The sequence below is a fragment of the Acinonyx jubatus genome, chromosome C2, assembly GCF_027475565.1.
Source record: "Acinonyx jubatus isolate Ajub_Pintada_27869175 chromosome C2, VMU_Ajub_asm_v1.0, whole genome shotgun sequence".
Lineage (NCBI taxonomy): Eukaryota > Metazoa > Chordata > Mammalia > Carnivora > Felidae > Acinonyx > Acinonyx jubatus.
The window spans coordinates 118,076,541-118,097,567 of record NC_069384.1 but is presented as its reverse complement, the minus strand read 5'-3'; the positions used below and the strand labels follow the sequence as shown (position 1 = coordinate 118,097,567).

The 21,027-nt window shown below is 35.9% G+C and overlaps 1 protein-coding gene across 17 annotated transcripts in view; it reads right to left on the bottom strand.

Moving 5' to 3' along the window:
* SLC9A9 (solute carrier family 9 member A9) overlaps positions 1-21,027 on the bottom strand; it is a 698,450-nt gene that overhangs the window by 497,762 nt on the left and 179,661 nt on the right. For all 17 annotated transcript variants that reach the window (XR_008297954.1, XM_053221337.1, XM_053221339.1 and 14 more), the window contains 2 exons: positions 8,094-8,171; positions 6,468-6,544 (listed from right to left, as the gene is read on the bottom strand). Coding sequence is in view for 16 of the 17 variants with exons in the window: in XM_053221337.1 (XP_053077312.1) it covers positions 6,468-6,544; positions 8,094-8,171 (155 nt within the window). In the remaining variant the exon portion in view is untranslated. The remainder of the gene's footprint in view (positions 1-6,467; positions 6,545-8,093; positions 8,172-21,027) is intronic.

The following is a 21,027-nucleotide window of genomic DNA, read 5'->3' as shown; positions in this document are numbered from 1 at the left end:
CCCTACATCGGGCTCTGTGCTGACAGCTCAGAGCCTGAAGCCTGCTTCAGATTCTGTGTCTCCACCCCCACTCTGCTCCACTCCCACTCATACTCTGTCTCTCAAAAATAAACATTAAAAAAAATACATCATGAGCAAAGTAAAAGCACAAGACAACAAAAACCAGGAGAAGATATATGCAACATATATAGCTGAATATGGATTAACATATAAACAGGGCAAATCAATGAAATATTAAACATATAAAGAAATGTGGTAACTTAATGAAATATGACAAAACAACTCAGCAGGAAAATGGAGAAAAAACTTGAATAGGTATCATATGAAACTATAATCAACTTCACTAAGAATCAGGGAGGTATAAATACAATATAATTTTACTACTATTAGATTGCTCAAAAATTAACCGGAAAAAATGCACAACCACTTTGGAAAATGATCTAAATTATTTTGTAAAAATGAATGTTCATTTGTAGACTCTATCATCTGGCACTTCCACTCTTAGGTGTGTGTGTGTATATATATACCAAGTCTAGGAACACACACAAACACATAATAACTGGTTTACTGTTATTATAATGATAAAATAATAGCGTGCATATTTCTAGACTTTATGACCACCCTGAATGCAGCCTAGAGGCTTCTTCAGCTCTAATTAAATATGGATATATATAAAATCCTTCCTGTCCCAACTATCTCTGCTCAGGCTCTTGAAAAACATACTAGTTTTTTGTATTTGTAGATTGCAGTTCCCTAGGAAATCTGAGAAAACAGTGAAATCTATGTGGACTCTCTTGCATGAAAAATTTGTGGAGAGTTTAAAGGGGTTCATTGCCTCCCTAAAGTCCTTCTACACCATTTCAGGAGCTGTGTTTTCTGGATTAAGAACTCTCCTCTGAGTCATTCTCTTTCCAGGGCTAGACTTCAAGGAACTGAGGTATGGCTTGGCCTCCATCTAGGAACTACACTTCTTCAGGTTTTGATTTGAGACTAATAAATGTGTTCCATCTTCCAGATTTAGGAGTCAGCATTTTGAGAATACTCACTCATCATAATTTATCCTAGTCAAGAAAAGAGTAGCAGTGGGGGGCCTGGGTGGCTCAGTTGGTTAAGCATCTGACTCTTGATTTCAGATCAAGTCATGATCTCACAGTCATGAGATCAAGCCTGGTTTTGAGCTCTATGCTGAATGTAGAGCCTGCTTGGGATTCTCTCTCTCCTTCTCTCTCTGCCCCTACCCCCCTTCCCAAAATAAATAAACTTAAACAAAAAAAAAAAAAAAAAAAAAAAAGAAAGAAAGAAAGAAAAAGAAAAGAAAAGAGCAGCAATTCCAGAACCAGTGCTAAGGGCACTTAGGCCTAAAGATCCCCAGGTCAGCAGGCATGATGACACCAGAAGGTGGAGCAAGACCTTCCACAAGGCCCCTTCACCCATATGCCTGATGGGCAGGTGGACAGAGTGTCAGGCACAGCTTCTGTGGTGTGCATATAAGAAGCCCAACAAGAAAACCAATACTTCAGAGGAATGTTGATAAGAATAATAGACACATCCTCACATTTATGAATACAGGTTTTCTAGAGTGAGTTACCCAGAGTCCAGGAATTCTAAACAAGTTAAATGAATAATATCATCCCTTCAACCACTTGCATTAGGAAAACACAGGTATCATTTCTACTTTGCATTTATAGCTTATTCTTAAATATTCAGATTTTTCATAATTGTTAGCTATTGTGATAAATGTAAGAATGTGAAATTATTGAGGGCCTGGTTTGTCTGACAGATATAGTTATTAATTGCAAAACACTAGAGAAATATAAAGTATCATATTAGGAAAAAGAGCAGGATAAGATTCTAAGAGTGTTTTGAAGTCAGACTGACTCCGCCATTTACTACCATTTACTTATCGGGCAATCTTGTGCAAATCTCAACTTCAGCATCCTTCTATGTAAAATAAGAATAATAACAGTACCTATCTCACAGGAGCACTATGGGAATAAAATGAGACAGTGTCTATAGAAAGCAAAGGCACACGGGATGAGATTTTAAAAAGTAAGCTATTTTTAAAATTAACACCCCATTCTTCACATTTAGATCCATGTCCCTTTCTCCCAATATTTTTGAAATTATGGAATTTGTTTTAATTCCTCACTAACAGAAAAACTAAAAGAGTATTACTTTTATTATTCTTAAGGAAGCACTTCATGGAAACCAAAGAATTCTAAGGACAAAATGTATGTGCTGACAGAAAGCATTAGGTAGGTTGTCATTGTGATGATACATCTGTATCATACATAAGGGTAGAGACATAGGGCCAAAGACAAAGGAATAGTCTCTAAAAATGAAGGAGATGAACAGAGAATGATTCCAAATACATGGGGTTTATTCAAAAACAGAGGTGTATTTAAGATTTTTCTTATATGATAAGATGAGGAAAGGACTATAAAAGGTGGTTCAATTCTTTAAGAACATTAAAAAAATTAAAATTATTTTTTTAAGTTTCTCTGATTTTACTGCAGAATAGATGTATTAAACTTTCTCATAAATATAAAAGATGGTTTACATCTAATTTCTGAAACATGAATTAATAAACTTAATTAAGAATTCTTCTCACTCACATGGATTCAGTGATACCAATTCCCATAAAGCATCTGAGTCCATCTAAAACCAACCTGTAGTTTGATTAGATCCAGTCATTATCTACATAAGACCATGGTCCAACAGCTCAGTTTTCATTCATGGCCCATAATCACTCTTCATAGAATTTACATTCTCATAAATTTCTGATCCCAGACTTCATTGTCCTGTGGCAGCTGACTCTCTAGCATTTCAGTTCCCACCCTCTCTTGCACAACTCTATGAAATATGCCCTCCAACTTTGAATCTTATGTAATACTTACTCCCTACACCCACCAGGACTAATGTATTTGATGGCATGGAGAAGCCAGGTACCTCATCCCTCACCATTAAATGACTCCTCAGAATCTATCTCTTCTATGAAATTATTCTCAGAGTCCAATCTATGACTGTCCTAAATCTCTCTTTCTGCCCATTTCATGCAAGTCTGTATATATGCATAAACCTAGGCATTCTTCCTTCCTCTTAAAAATGTGAATTCCTTTTGAATGGGATTCCCAACTAAAAATCTGTCATATCTGTGAGAACTCCTGTGGGACTAATGAAGAAACAGGTGGCATGTTAGTGAATATTGACTAGTTCATTTAATTTTATTTTTAGTTTAATATTTTAAATTTTATTTTTGACTAATGATAATAAATAGAAGTAAAGCACATTTTTGGCATTAAGAATTTTACTCTGGAACCAAACTATTTCCTTACTAATGCCAGCTCTATTACTTACACTGTGTGCTCTCTAAACCTCAGCTGTTTCAAATGTTAAATGAGGGCAATAATAGTACCCACTTAATAGGATTATTTTAAGGATTAAATTAAATAATCCATGTAAAGTACTTTTAAAAAGGGCATACTACATATCAAGTACTTGATGAATGTTTGTTGTGTTGTTCTTATTAGATTATCAGGAAAGTATAACCAGTCATTTTCTAAGGTTTGAGTGTACATTTGAATCACTCATATAATGAGAGTCACTAAATTATATAAGTGTCAGTTAAGTCTTAATTCAAGTTTGTGCCTTTCCTTCAGAAGTTTTGAAATTGTATCTGGTGATCAACAGCATAAAAATAAATTGTTTCTTATCATACAGCACCCAAAACAATTGGACTTGCCAATACTCTCTTTATTTCTGCCCTTAGGACAAGTGTGAAGTCATCTATCACCTCCTAGAGGTTTAATCCATTAGATACTCCAATTGCTGTCCCATCTGACTTCCTATTATTAGACACTGTCTACCCTCCCTTTCCCTATTCCTTTGACTTCCAGACACATGTCCTGCTTGTTTTCTTCCTATATCTTCCCAATACTTCTTAGTCCTTTGTGGTTTTCTCTTCCCTTTCTTCAGATAATTTTGTTGCCCAGGTAACCTCCTTTCTCACTCCTAACACTTGCCTTGGATTACCCCATTATCTCTCAAGATTTCAACATATTGATGACTCCATGTCCATCTGTACTGCCACTGTCTGAGGCCAGGCCCTCATCGCTTCCAATTTAACTTATGAAAATTGCCTCTTAAATGGCCTCCTGGCTGCCATCTTTTCCCTGCTTTAAGATTTCTCCTTCACATAACCACCAGAATGACCTTCCTGAAATGTAATTTGACTTTGTCCTCCTCAAGCTAAAGCTCCTTTCCCTTGCTGGATAAGACCTTAAGAAGGAACCCTAATTGGGGGCACCTGGGTAGCTCAGTTGGTTAAACATCCAACTTTGGTTCAGGGCATGATCTCACAGTTCGTGAGTTCAAGCCCTGCGTTGGGCTCTGTGCTGACAGTTCAGAGCCTGGAGCCTACTTCCGATTCTGTGTCTCCCTCTCTCTCTGCCTTTCCCCCATTTGTACTTTGACTCTCTCTCTCTCTCTCAAAATAAGTAAACATTAAAAAAAAATTAAGAAGGAACCCTAATTGTTGTTCAGATTATGCCTCGTTCAAACAAAAGCCCATGGTTCTAAAAGTTTCCCTGGAGCTGTATTTTTTTATTCAAATCACTTTCCAGCACAAATCATTGATTGCAGCCTTAAAATCAGAAGAGGTTATAAATTCCAATAAATGAATTTTACCAGATCTCCTAAACTGAAATTTTTTAGAAAAGTCAATTATATATATACACACACACAGTACATTGTTGTTCTTTTTGAAAAAGAGATTATAGAGTTTTCATGATGGTGAAAGCATATAATATAAATACATACACTTAAATATACTTAAAATCACTTAGACAAAGAAAATGGGGTAATAATGAAAACTGACTACTCCATAATTTAACAACATTTTCCATAAGCTTAGATTTAGATGTATTATACATTGTAGATCCTCATTTTATAGAACTGCTAACCATCAATCTTTGCTAGAAAGTGATGAACACTGTTAAGAGTCCACACATATCAGAGCCTTCTGTCAATGTATATGAACAATGTAGAGGAATGTATAGGAATTCCAAGAGAAATTGCTAAAGAAGGAGGGGATGATAGTAAGACCTGCTGAGTCAGAAGCCAAAGTCTGGATTCTGTCCTGTCTATGGCCCTACTTCATAAGACAACTAATTAGACTTTTAAGATATTACTTTTTTCATCTTCAGAATAGGGGCTTTAATTGCACAAATCTCTAAGGCCCTTGTCAGCTTTGAAATTTGAATATTAGCTGCTATGACTTATCCACAGAATAGAACAACTCTCCTCTAAACATGCTTTGAGAAGGATAAAATCTATATTTGCCCCTTAGTCACAGTTTAAAGATCTCTTAGGTGTCCAGACTTAATGAAGTTCCTCAATCTATATTCCTGTAAATCTCCACCTTCAGGTGCTAAAATCTTTAGCTTCTTCATCTCTCTAACTATGCTGGACATTTTCATATAATGTAGCCTGAATTGTTCTAGGCTTGAATCAATAAAAATTTAACAGAGGACTCAACATAACCCACGCCCCCTGCTTTCAGGTCCAAGTAATGATACCTCCATAGTCTTCCAGTGACACACACTAAATACTTCACAAGGAAAGAGCTGGATAAGTAATTAGTGTGTGTGTTTTAGCTCCAGTTTCTTGCATTAGGGTTATAACATCTGTATGCAGTAAAGTTAAAGGGTAGAGTTGGCTCCATCAGACAATTTCAGACATCTACACCATCACGGTCATAGCAGCTGACATGTTTTTTGCAGTGGAGATTTAATGTATTGGATAGGATTATGAGTGAATTGGATTGGCTTCACCATTTTGTATCATATTTTGCTTTATGATGAGCTGTAAGCCAGAGTCTATATAGTTAGACTTGGGGGCTTAGTAACATAACCAATAAAATATAGTGAGGAAAAAACAAGGCAGCATTCTAGAGTATATCAAATGAAAAGCCATCCCAGCATTAAAAATTCTGCTGATATTTGGAGATGTCTGTCTCAGACTGCTCTCTTATAAATTTTCCCTTAGAAAGCACACCCTTGCCATATAGCTACTACTGTACTCTGTCAAATACAGGTAGGGTCCTGCAAAGAAGATGAAAAAAGAATGCAGTGTGCTTACCTGAATTATTCAGGCAAAAATAAAGGAATGCAATGTGCTTCACTTAACTCAAGCCAAGATCTCTACATTCCCTAAATCAGAGGTCCAATACTCACAGAGAAAATTCAGCAATCTGATTACAGTTTGCTTTGATTTGTAGCCTTGTAAGCTTGGAATGGAATCAGAAAATATATACACCTTGGAATGGAATCAGAAAAATGTGTAAAGATGTGATATACAGAAAAAGGTAGACAATTCACCCTGTCAATGTGAGTCCAGAAGTGTGAGATTCCTCCCACAGATGACTGGCCCCACGGCCACCTGTAACTTGAGCTCCAAAAGTCACTTACCCTATGACGATACAGGAGATGGCAGTTCCCAAGAAGGCATATGTTAAAATAGATCCTAAGTTTTGAAAAAAGTGTCTCTGGGGAGAAAAGAATAGATTTCATATAGTATGTACATATTTTTTCTTAGTGTAACAGTAAATAAAAATAAATGTATGCATTTTTACAGGCCCTCTCTTCCCTCACTGTTTAGGCAAATTCTGGTTTTGGAACCTTAATTCCTGGCCTTATTGCACAAATAAGGTTGAACTGATTTACACTGCAAAGGACAGAGGTTTCTCAAAGAAAGGAGGAAAAATGCATCTAGAAAATGACAGGGTAGAGATGAGAGAAACGACTGCCAGAACTGGCTGGACCTGAGAGAGAGAGTAAAGGATTGGGCCAATGTCCATGTAGAACTCTGGCATGATTAACAGAAAATGAAGTTTTTAGGAAATGTTGTTGCCAGTGAAACCCCTTTAATATTTTAAAAATACTATCCTGAAATATTTTAATTGCCTTTTGACTTACTGGATATCTGACTTCTATTTCTTCTGAATGCAATGAAACAAAACCTTAATCATCTACAACAATTTATTTTAATGAGTCACACAAATGATGCCTAGTATTAGGACTGGGGATAAGGAAGGATGAGGTGAGTAAAACCAGCCTTCTAAGTCTTCTCAAAGGTTGGCTTGGGAAAACTCCCTTCCAGCTGTGTAGTTGGGAGCTGAGCAGTTAGAAGTGACAGCAAGAGGGAGCCTGGAGTACACAAGAAAATAGGGTCTGTACTGCAAAAGCCGCCTGGCTGCAGGCACTGACAGGCCAAAGGGAGGAAGGCCCCTGGAGTCTCTGGGGTGGGGAGCAGGGAGCAGAAAAGCAGCTGCACTACCTCTGCATCTTGAAACCCACACAGGCCAGAGCCTCAATCTGCGGCACAGGAGATGCTAGCACTTAAACTATCAAGGGAATTACTAACCTGTGAAATGTGCACATTCAGGTGATACTTAAATAATGTCAGGCGAAAGCACAGAAGCAACAAAACTGGATTTCCTCTCTATGAGCATCAACAGCTGAGTATTAGCAAGGTATCTTGAGTTTTTACCCTAATTGATAAGCCCAACGTCTATCCCAATTAATAGCTAACTCTGGTTACAATCATCTAGAATGATATTGTTCAATAGAAATATGATACAAACCATGCATGTCATTTAAAATTTTTCTAGTAGGCACATTATAATAATTTTTAAAAAGGCAAAATGAATTTTGATAATATATGTCTTATTTAACCCAATATATCTGAAACATTATCATTTCTACATGAAATCAATATCAAACATAATGGAGGTATTTTTTGTTCTTTTTTTAAGTTCATTGAAATCCAATGTCCATTTTATACTTAAAGCATATCTTCATTCAGACTAGCCACATTTCAAGGCTTAATAGCTGCATGTGCCCAATGGCTAGTGTATTGTATAGATCAGATTTAGAAGAATTATAAGCATGTCAGATTTGAATCTGTATCACAGGTATCTAAGATAATGATATCCTTACAAAATAAATAAACCCATAAAATAATTGCTTTTTCATTAGCACTGGTAAAATTCTCTGCTAAATGATAAAAGAAGAAAACAACCACTGTATATTTACCTTCTTCAGGCTATATCCTGCATGAAATATAATTGGTGGCAGTAAAACATTGAAGAAGATTTCTGGATCAAATGTCATCTGCCAGAAAAGATAAAAGTATAATTACAAAGATGATCCTTTGGGTCACTAAAAATGTGCTTTAAAAATACAGTTATAGTCACCTTTGGTAAGGTTGTATGAGATATATTAACATGCTATTAAATTAGCACAGATGAAAGTTGGAAAAAATGCAAACAGAAACTCATAAATGCAATATAACTACGAAGTAACATTTTCAATGTACAACCTATACTCCATTCTATAGCTAGCAATAATAACAACAACAATTCAATAAAACCCTTCTAGGCAAAGAAAACTCTTACCATTGATTTTGATTAGTTATCCATTCTTCATATATAAATATCTTTATTATACATATATATTTATTTATTTTCTGGTCAAAGAAATTTTCTGGTAATGCTCAAGCATTTTAGCTTCTGACAAGGACTTATTTGAACTTTCCCCAAATAAAACATTTTTTAAAAGTTTGCTCTTAGTTTATCCTACTTTATCCCATTCCAGAGTTTAAAATATTTTCCAAACTTTATATAAAAATATATTTGAAAGTGAAAATGGATTTTTCTAGTGTTTGTTTATTGGCTTTTACTTAAGTGTTAACATAAAGTTGGCCAGAAAAAAAAAAACTTATTTGGTGTCAAATACAATGAAATGAAATAAAGAGACTCTTGAATCTAAACCTACTATTTGTTGGGAAATCTGAAGATGAAACTCTTTTAATCTTTAAAGTCTTACTTAGACTTATTTTCTTCTTTCTCTACCCCATTCCCCAAATACACAAGGTCGTTCATTATTTACCACTAAGGCCTTTTACCATTACAATATTCATCAAAATCTTTCACATATAGTTTTCACAATTATAATATCCAATTTCCCCTCCCTTTTTTTGCCTTAATTCTAACTCATCTCTAGAGCTGGATCTCAGAAGCTACTCTTCTCTGAAGTCCACTTTGATTTCCCTAGTTTCTTAGGTGTTTTTTTCCTTTATTTAAAAAAAAATTTTTAACGTTTATTTATTATTGAGAGACAGAGAGAGACAGAGCATGAGCATGGGAGGGGTGGAGAGAGGGAAAGACACAGAATATGAAGCAGGCTCCAGGCTCTGAGCTGTCAGCACAGGGCCCGAGGCAGGACTGGAGCTCACAAACTGTGAGATCATGATCTGAGCCCAAGTCGGACGCTTGACCTTAATCGACTGAGCCACCCAGGTGCCTCTCTTCTGTGTTCTTTTAGCACTTTGGATCCTCCTCCTTTTCCATAATAGCCCCTCAATTCTACTCATGTAACATTTGGGAAGGGGTAGGTGGGACTCAGCCGGGTCTCAGAAACTTAATTCATCCATTGATGTTATAACATCTTGTATCAATGAACATTCAGGTAGATCAACTATGGGCCATTCATAGCTCTCTGTGCCTCAGTTTCTTCATCTTTAGAATGAAGATAATAGGAAGCTTGGGTGGCTCAGTCGGTTAAGCATCCAACTCTTGGTTTCAGCTCAGGTCATGATCTCACAGTCATGGATGGAGCCCTGCATCAGTCTCTATGCTGAGCTTGGAACCTGCTTGGGATTCTCTGGCTCCCTCTCTCTTTGCCCCTACCAGGCTTGCTCACTTTCAAAATAAACAAATAAACATTTATAATAAAAAAAATAAAATATAAGGAAGATAATAAGATGATAGCTAATTCTAAGGTGGTTATAAAAATTAAATCAATTAAAATTTGTAAAGCCTTTGCAGCATTACCTAACATCTAGTAAGCACTTGTAAGTACTTATCCCTAAAGAAAATAAAATATATGAATACATATTTTCCGGTTATACTATTTGAAGAAACTGCTCTGCTGTTAGGAACTCTTGAAGGTTACAGCTGTGTAAAATCTGGGCAAAGAAATTATGAATCCTTCTAAGTTTGCTCTTTTTTCAAATATTATCTGATACACCATTATTGATCTATTTTTATGAGGCTTCTTTGAAAGTATATCAATTGCATATTTGAAAGTTTTTAGCAAAGAGATGTATTTCTGAGTGCTGGGGGAAGGAAGCAATGCAGCTGTGATCATCTGGAAGAAAAAAACACAGTGGCACAAACATTTTGGACAGCAAATCCCTTGCCTCAGCAGTTTTTCTGAAAAAATCAGGTTAATCACTCAACCAGAACATTTCAATAATCAGAATGCCCCATTCCCTGCATGCAGGTTAACTAATGTACTATTGAATTATATTTTCTGGAGCAGCCAGATGAAACTGGCAGGCTGAGAATGGCATGCAGCATATGAGGATTTATTTGTATATACAAAACAGATTTGTGTTCCTTTCAGACTTGCTATAAGCTTAGGAACTGCTAAATCAGAGTTCTGGGAGTAACTCCAAACCCAGACAATTTCTCAGAAATGGCTAGATCTGCTGCTGCACCAATCTCCAGATGGCGATTCCACATTTCATTTTCCTCAGATTTTGTGTTCAAATCATGGCCTTAGAGGTGAGACTGTTTCTAAGGCCCAAACAATTAAATTTTTTCAATATATAGTGAGGGGGAAAACATCTAAGACAAGTGAGTGGGAAAAACAGAAAGCTAAAAATATTTCAGCTAAAGACATTAGTCTTTTACGATATAAAGCAGAAAGGCCAGCCCCATCCAACAGAACTTCCTGTGATAATGGAAATAGACTACAATTGTACTGTCCAATATGGTAGCCACTACCCACATGAGCTATTAAGCAAATGAATTTCAGGCTAGCACAACTGAGGGACTGAATTTTTTATTTTCACATCTCCTGAGTAGTAGCTGGCAAAGGCAATTATCCTCATTTTCCAGAGACAGGAGAAGAAATGAATGGCATACTCAGTGTTAATCAGTGTGACAGGGATATCACTAAGAATTGGGCATATATGCATGGGCAAACTAAATGTGTAGTTTTTGAGGGAACATCAGGCTAACATAATTACTTAGGGCAAGATTTAGGAATGTTTAAGAAGAGTTGGGACTCAGATATGATTTTACTATTTTGGTAATTCCCGATTCCTTTGGAAAAGTGGAAGTGGTTAACACAATAATGTGTTCAATCATTTTCAATGATTTTTTTTCATTAAAATTTTAACAAGTCTCTGCTACAAAGTACTTAAAGATATACTGATAGATATACTGAACCCATGAAGGCTATAGTCAAAGGAAGGAAAGATGATATTCCAGCACAGTAAAAGGAACGGGGCTAGGCTGTAATTCAGAGTTCTCTAGGACAGAAACACCAAAACACCATTCTGGGCTGGCTGACCCTGCAGGGAGGCTTGATGTTCAAGCAGCATATAAGCTGGGCTTTAAAGGATGGATAGGAGCCTATCCATGGGGCACCACCATGTAGAACATGCTCCTTTGTCTACCCTGGGGGCAGTGGGCCAGGGTTCACCAAGCCACAGAGCAAATTGGCAGCTTCCTGGAGTTTCGGTTATACTTAATAGCAAGTGATTTGAAACATTTCAAGTATTAAAATAAATGAAGATTTATTAAAAATCTCAAAAAAATCTGTATGAACTTTTCCTATAAATAGGATACTTCAAAGAAAACTTGGCTCACTCAGGGCAGGAAGCTTTGGGGCATACCTAGAGACACCTCAAGGGTGTCCATTTCCTTTCCTCTGCTCTAAGTTATGCTTTAGATAGAAGGCACCAGACACACTTGGGAAATAACAATAGATAATGCAGGGCTCCTGAGGGATGGAGAAGGAGGTTAATGCAGGTGCTGTGTTGATGGGTTGCAGGCGTGCCATGACATATCAGTCCCTTCATCTTTGGGCTAAGGGATGGTCAGAGGCCCAAGTCTAATCCTTTCAGCCCTGAGTAGTCTCATCAGGACCCTAATTTTCCTACAGTTTACCCCCATTGACCCGATACAATCATTTTCTGTGTCATGATGGGGATAATGCTGGCATGCACTTCTTTAAGCAAAGGTTATCTCTGTAGTTATAGATATGAAGCCAGGATAAAGATAATCACCTCCTCACTAAGTCTATAGAAAATCCTTCTTCCAACTTCCACCTTTCTTTTCTGCCACCACTTTCTCTCTTTGACCACGTAGAGATGGATTTAAACTACATTCATTCAACCATGGAGAAAAGTAGAAATGTTTTACACAAGTAAGATTAAACAATAAAATGGCCAGTGGGAGTATAAATTTGTATATCCTCTTAATAGGGTAATTTGGCAATAGATATTCAAATGTTAAATGTCCGTACCATTTGATTCAGCAATATCTCATCCAAGAATTCATCCTGCAGATATGCCTATACATGTATGGAATGGCCCCAAGGACAGGAGCATTCATTGCAGATGAAAGAATTGGAAAAAAAAATGTTGGGGATGATTAAACCATGAACTGGTTAAATAAATTATGGTGTAATCCATAAAATTGAATACTATATAACTTTTTTAAAGGCCGAGGAAACTGTATATGCATTGAAATGGTTACTTTCTATAATTTGTTGTCAAGTCAAAAGAGCAAGGTGTAAGAGCATGTCTGGTGTATATAAAAAAATTGCTATGGGCTCACCAAACCCATTTCATTTTTGTCCTGGTCAGACACCTGACTTCATTTCCTTGTAGTCAGGTGGGGCCATATGACAGAGATCTAGCCAAATAAATATGGACAAAAGTAATATAAATTATTTCCAAGCCTGGTCCCTAAAAACCCCCTAGATCTTCCATGCTCTATTCCTTTCTTTGTTAGTTCATCATAAAGAGCATTTGGCAGAGGTCCCAAATCCCTAGGGACTGGCAGAGCCACTAGATTAAAGGAAGTTGGGATGATTAATTGCTACTGGAGAAGACTAGTACTCCCTTTACTGGCCCAAAGGCCAAACTGGATTGGGACATGAGCAAGAAGTAAACCATTATTGCCTTAAATCATGGAGATTTGGGGGTAGCTGGTTAAAGCATTTTGTTTATTCAAGGGGATGCAGAATATTTACATACATATATATGCATACACACACATAAACTATTGGTTGTCTCCAGTGAGACTAGGAAAGAGAAGCTGCCTTAGAGGTCACCCAATCTCGGGGTCTGCAATCTCTGCCAATCTCGGGGCTGCGTGGAGGGGGCAGGTTGATGGGAAATGGGGACAACTGCTCTGGCATCTGTCCTGGATCTGCCCTCTCGTTTCTGCCTGAGCAGTTTTGGTTTTTTACACACTGTGAAGCAGCCTCAGATTTTCTTTGAATGTAGCGTTCCGCTACTAAAAAATGTTTGAAGCCCTGACCTAATACTGTCCCCCAGAAAGTTCAAGAAACATGTGGAAGGTCAATGGGCCAGTGAGAGGCAGCAGTGAGCTTAAAAATCCTAAACCACAGTTGTTTCCCTTTTATGACATTCATATCGTTAATTTTGCTTCAAATGTCTTAAATGATGTCTCAGAATTAAAATCTCTCCTTCCACCCCTCCCTGGAGGTAACTAATACCCTGAAGTTAGAAAGTGTTTTTCTTTCCATGAGTATGTTCATGTACTTAACATATATGTGTCTGTAAGCAATAATTAATATTATTTTTACTATAGAATATTATATGTAATCAGTGTATTTTAAAATTTTACAGGGGCGCCTGGGTGGCTCAGTCGGTTAAGTGTCTGACTTCAACTCAGGTCACAATCTCGCAGTCCGTGAGTTCGAGCCCTGCGTCGGGCTCTGGCTGATGGCTCAGAGCCTGGAGCCTGCTTCGGATTCTGCGTCTCCCTCTCTCTCTGCCCCTCCCCCATTCATGCTCTGTCTGTCTCTGTCTCAAAAATAAATAAACGTTAAAAAAAATTTTTTTTTAATTTTGCAGAAACTTAATATACATATAACTAGCATATTGCATTTGGTGTATTTTAAAATTTTATAGAAATTTAACCATAAATATTCTTTTGTATTCTTTTTACATTCAATATTATTTTTAAAGATTTATCTATATTATTAATACATGTGGATTTTGTCCAGTCACTTAAACTGCTGTATAGTGTTCTATTGAATAAATATATCATCATTGTTTTTCCCTTCTCTAACAAGAGAGTTAGGGCAATTAAATTGTTTCTTATTTTTTGCTATTACTAAAAATAATGCAATGAATATTATTGTACTTAAGTGCACACATGTGAAAGATTCTCTACAAGTGGAAAATACCTACAAATGGGCTGGATGATAAAGTGTATAAATCTTCATCTTTTAACATGTATCGGCAAATACTTTAAAGTGGTTATACCAATTTACATTCCCACGTAAGAGTATAAAAGTTTTTTCCCACATTCTAGTAAACACTTAGTATTGACAAATTTCTAATTTTTGCTATTTGGATAAGTATGAGCTGTTATCACATTATCGTTTACTTTGCATTTCCCTTTACTAATGAAATGAGCATAATTTTCTTGTTTATTGACCTTCTGTGATACCTCTTTAGTGAATTGTTGATCATATCTTTTACCCAGTATGATTTTTTCTTGCTGATTAGTTCATCATACAATTTTGTTACTATTTTGTTTTGGTTACTTATATTTCAAATATATTCTTCTGTTATCTCCTTAAACTTTTCACCTTTGTCTTTTAACTGTGTTTATTGGGGTCTTTTTCAAGCAGAAATTTTTTTATTTTAATGTAGCAAAATTTACTCCATTTTTACCTGTGATTTCTGCTTTTGGTAACTTATTTTTTAAAAAAATCTTTCCCTGTCCTAATGTCATATATTTTCTCCTAAAGTTTAATAATTGGCTGTTAATAATTAAGTCTTTAATGCATCCCAAGTTTATTTATTATATGATGTGAAATAGGAATCCACTTTTATTTTCTTCTATATGGATAACTAATCATCTCGGGATTATGCATAGGTGTTTGATAGTTCATCCTTTTCTCACTGATTTTGGTTGGCTTTCTGTCCAGTGCTTTTCAAAGATCCATAAGACATTCATTCTAATAAATACTTGATATCTATTATCCAGTAGCTTATTTAATAGTTGAAATATAAGAACAGCTTTATACACATAGGTATTCACTGAAGCATTATTTACAGTAGTGAAAATTTAGAAGCAATTCAAAAATCAAGCACATTTACTTCCATTACCCTGAATTTTTAAAAGCCTGAATTTTTAAAAGTGTTAGGTTATGATAATAAATAAAGCAAGTTAACAAAGTTTTAGAAACCATCTGACTTAAACCGCATAGGAAAAAATGTATGTAAAAATACTGGATAGAAAACTATTTAGCAAAATTTACAGTGGCTGCATAATGTTGTAGGATTATTTGGATTTTCCTTAAGGAAAAAAAAAACACCTTTACAGTCTTAACCAAATGAACATCTTATAAAGTTATCATTTAGAATTATGAATATTTGAAATAGACCTGAACCTTTAAAAATATTAAGGGATGATAAAAGGTGATAAATAATATATAAAAGAAAATTAAGAATTGACCCAGATTTGTTAGGATTTTCAGGGGGATAAAATATCTCAAAGGGCCTAATATAGAATCAGGCAAATGAGCAATAAGTGCTCATTAAATAGTTAACCCATATGATGTCCAAATTTATTGAGTTATTTTCATTCTTTTCAAAACTTACTGGAAGGATAAGAATAGTTCCCTCCCATAGAACACCTAATATGAATGTTTAAAAATGGTGGACCACTGAAATATAAGCATTCTGCAATGCAATTTGTAGAAGCAGAACTAAATTACAGAGAAATGGCAAAAGGAGAACTTCTAACAGAAGAGAATTTTAATAATCATAAATTGTAATTGACAAATTATGAGACTATTATACCACAAAACTACATTCACTTTTGAAGTAAGTAAAATTCTAGAAGTTAGAAATACACTATGAACATTACACATGTAAAAATGACAGATATAAACACTGGTATTTCTCTTTTTTTTAAATGTTATTTATTTATTTATTTATGTATTTATTTATTTATTCATTCATTCATTCATTCATTCATTCATTCAGTGCATGAGCAGGGGAGGGGCAGAGAGGGTGAGAGACAGAGAATCCCAGGCAGGCTCCATGCTACCAGAGTTGGGCCTGACGCAGGGCTCGATGTGGGACTCAAACTCAATAAACTGTGAGATCATGACCTGAGCTGAAATCAGGCATGGGATGCTTAACCAACTGAGCCACTCAGGTGCTTCGATGCTGGTATTTCATTGGAAGTAGGTAATGTCTACAACTCCAGGCAAAATTAGGTGGAAAATTGGGAACAAAACATTTTTATAATTCTAAATATTTAAGTTAGCAGCAGGGAGTTTTGCAAAGAACATTGAACTCTGAGTCCTAAAAACAGTTCTGCAACAGATCAATCTTGATCAAGTCACATAAGCTTTCAGAACCTCAGTTTCCTACTATGAAGCATGGGGGCAATACCTGTCCACCTCATGGAATAACATCGAGATTGAAATAACAATAAGAAAAGCAAATCAACTCCTTGGAAGAGGTAATGCATGGTCATTATAATTTAGCCAGGGCTAAAGTTCAGAGTCTGCTTTCCTCATAGACTGGTTCATTATCACTTATTAGTCCTAATAATTAATAATAAAAATAACAACTCACATTTCCATAATGCCATTACAGGTTGAGAAAGTGCCTTCATACATAGTATCTCATTTTTTTTTCTTCACAGCAACCCTTTGAAAGTATGGTAAACACCCCATTTTTTACAGAGGTGAAAACAAGTCTCAAAGAGATAGTTAAGTAACTTATCCAAAGTCATATACCTTGTAAGTAGCAAGACTGACTCAAATCCTACTTTCTAATAATGAGCCCATTGTTTTACTGATAACAATGCTGACAACAAAACTAATAGTTATTATACTTTGAATACTTACTATGAGCCAAGCATTATTCTTTTTTTTAATTGAAGTATAGTAGATGCAATATTACATTAGTTTCAGGTGTACAACATAGTGACTGGACAACTCTATACACTATGCTGTGCTCACTACCAGTGTAGCTACCATCTGTCACCATACAACACGACGACAATTTCATTGACTATATTCCCTATGCTGTACCTTTCATCCCAATGACTTACTCATTCCATAACTGGAAGCCTGTACCTCCCACTCCCTTTCACCAATTTTTCCCAGCTCCCCACTAACCTCCCCTCTGGCAACCATCAATTTTTCACTATATTTATGGATCTGTTTCTACATGTTTATTTGTTCATTAGCTTTGTTTTTTAGATTTCACATAAAAGTGGAATATGGTATTTGTTTTTTTCTGTCTGACTTATTTCACTTAGCATATACCCTCTAGATCCATTTATGTTGTCATGAATAGCAAGATCTCACTCTTTTTATGGCTGAGTAGTATTCCATCCTATCTCTATAGATACCACATCACATCTTCATCCACTCATCTATCAACGAACACTTAGATTGCTTCCATATCTTAGCTATTATAAATAATGCTGCAATGAATATACGGATGCATATATCTTTGTGAATTAGTGTTTTTGGTTTATTTGGGTAAATATCCACCAATGTAATTGCTGGATCATATGGTATTTATGTTTTTAATTTTTTGAGGAACCTCCATACTATTTTCCACAGCAGTTGTACCAGTTGACATTCCCACCAACAGTGTATGAGGGTTGCTTTTTCTCCACATCCTTGCCAACACGTGCTATTTCTTGTCTTTTTGATTCTGGCAACTATAAGGTGATTATCTCCTGGTGGTTTTGGTCTGCATTTCCCTGATGATTAGTGATATTGAGCATGTTTTCATGTGTCTGTTAGTCATTCATATGTCTTCTTTGGAAAAATTGTCTATTCAAGTCTACTGCCCATTTGTTCATTAGGTTATTGGGTTTTTGGTTTTGAGTTGTATAAGTTCTTTACATATTTTGGATATTAACCACTTATCACATATATCATTTGCAAATACCTTCTTCCACCCAGTAGATTGCTTTTAAATTTTGTTGACTGTTTTCTTCAAAGTGCAAAAGCTTTTCCTAATAGTTGATCTTTGCTTTAATTTCCCTTACCTGAAGAGACATATCTAGAAAAATGTTGCTAAGGCTAATGTCAAAGAGATTACTGTCTATATTTTCTTCTAGTAGTTTTATGGTTTCAGGTCTCACACTTAGGTCTTTAATCCATTTAAAAAATTTTGTATATAGTGTAAGAAAATGGTCCAGTTTCAGTCTTTTGCAGGTAGCTGGCCAATTTCCCCAGCACCATTTACTGAAGAGACTGTCTTCCTCATTGCCTATTCCTGCCTACTTTGTCATGGATTAATTGACCATTTAACTGTGGATTTATTTCTGGGCTCTCTATTCTGTTCTATTGATCTATGTGTCTATTTTTGTGCCAGAACCACACTGTTTTAATTATTATAGCTTTGTAGTATATCCTGAAATCTGAAATTATGATACCTACAGCTTAGTTCTTCCTTCTCAAGGCTGCTTTGACTATTCAGGATCTTTTGTGGTTCCATAAAAATTACAGAATTATTTGTTACAATTTTGTGAAAAATGCTGTTGGTGTTTTGGTAGGAATTTCATTGAATCTGTAGATTGTTTTGGGTAGCATGAGCATTTTAACAGTATTACTTCTGCCAATCCATGAGCATAGTATGTCTTTCCATTTGTTTGTGTCATCTTCAATTTTTTTCATCAATGTTCTATAGTTTTCAGAGTACAGGTCTTTTACCTCCTTGGTTAAGTTTATTCCTAGATAATTTATTCTTCTTGGTGCAAATGTAAATTTTTTTCTTAATTTCTCTTTATGCTACATTTTTTGTGTATAGAAATGCAGAAGATTTCTGTATATTAATTTTGTATACTGCAACTTTACTGAATTCATTTATTACTTCTAATAGATTTTTGGTGGAATCTTTAGGGTTTTCTATGTACAGTATCTTGTCATCTACAAACAGTGACAGTTTTACTTCTTCCTTATATATTTGGATGCCTTTTATTTCTTTTTCTTATCTGATTGTTGTGGCTAGGATTTCCAGCACTATTTTGAATAAGATTGGCAAGTGTGGACATCCTGGTCTTTTTCCTAATCTTCGAGGAAAAGTTCCACATTTTTTATTATTGAGTATGATGTGGCTTTGTCATATATGACCTTTATTATGTTGAGATATGTTTCCTCTAATCCTAACCTTGTTAAAAGTTTTTTAATCATTAATCGATATTGTACTTTGTCAAATGTACAAATAGATGCTTTTCTGGCATCTATTGAAATGATCATATAATTTTTATCCTTCATTTTGTTAATGTGGTGTATCACACCACATTATTTGTAGATTTATTTGTAGATTTATTTGAAAATATTAAGCCATCCATGCATCCCCAGAATAAATCCCACTTGATCATTATGAATAATCCTTTTAACATATTGTTGAATTCATTTTGCTAATATTTTGTTGAGGATTTTACATATATGTTCATTAGGGATATTGGCCTGTAGTTTTCTTTTTTCTGTAGTATATTTAGCCAGGCACTATTCTAAGTGCTTTACATGTACTTTCTTGTTTGCAACTCACAATGACCCTATAGAGTCGTTAGGATTGTCCCATTTTATAAATAGGTAAGTTGGAGCATAGGGACATTAGTTATCTCACCCAACGTCACACACTGGTAAGTGGCATTTAAACCAAGTAACATGGTTCTAGAAGCTACTCTCTTAACTACAATATTCCATTTACCATCCTCCTAGGTTCGGGTTACCCACTCCACTGTTGGATATGTCCTCATTAGCTGCAAATACATAAAGCCTACCTAGGTTTTCCAGATTATTGCCATAGCACCTAGTCACAGATGATCAGAAAGTCTCATATGTTTCTGCATAAGGTTCTTTTTAAAAAAATTTTTTTAATCTTTATTTATTTTTGAGAGAGAGAAGGAGACACAGGATCCAAAGCAGGCTCCAGGCTCTGAGCTGTCAGCACAGAGCCTGACGCAGGGCTCGAACCCACGATCAGTAAATTCATGACCTGAGCCGAAGTTGGATGCTCAAGGAACTGACCCACCCACCCAGGTGCCCCTGTTTCTGCATAAGATTCTTAACACATAAACTTACCTCTGTTACCTCTCTCTTTACTAAGGTAACCATTCATTCTGGTTTGACCAGAACACTTCCAGGTAATGCCTGTTGTCCTGGCCTAATTACTCATTGTGCCCCCACTTCACTCTCACAAGTTTCAGTTTGAAAGACAAATTATGGTTTCCTACTCCCGATCCCAGATGCCCAGATTCCTGGCCTTTCACAAACTACACATAACTTGGATTGCCTGCTGGTCCCTTCTGGGCCTGTTCTTCATTGTGTTGGTTGCCTATCTCCCCAACTAGCTGTGACACTGACATGACAGTGGAACTCCATTCTAAGACTGACTTGATAACAGCAGGGGGAGGAAAAATAATAGGTGGGTGTGAGAAGGGCCTGGTATTCCATCTCAAGTATTCATTCCTTAGTACCCAGGTGAGAATTACAAAAGAAAAGATATCCAACAGAACTGAAAATTTACACATCAAGATTGATTCCTCCCACCCCTGGAACTGATCCTAATCTTGGCCAATCTTTATTTATACGCAAAAGAAATTATGCTTTTTAATCCTCTGAATACATAGGAGCATTGCAGTCTCACAGAGTTTTCATTTTTGCCCTATAATTTTTCTCAGTGTGAATAATCTTTTTAGGCCTTTGCTTTAAAGTGTGTTTACAGCTTCCCTATCACAAGACCTCACCAGGGAACAACTGGCCTGGGGAAGCTAGACAGGGAAGGGCTGAGTCAGCAAGGACCAGTCGTAGTAGGCATGCTTGAGAAGGTATGGGGAGAGGTGGAGGCGCTGAAATCAGCAGAAAGTAGATGCGAAACAGCTTGATTTAAAATTAAAATAATGTGTTTCTCAAATGGTGCATT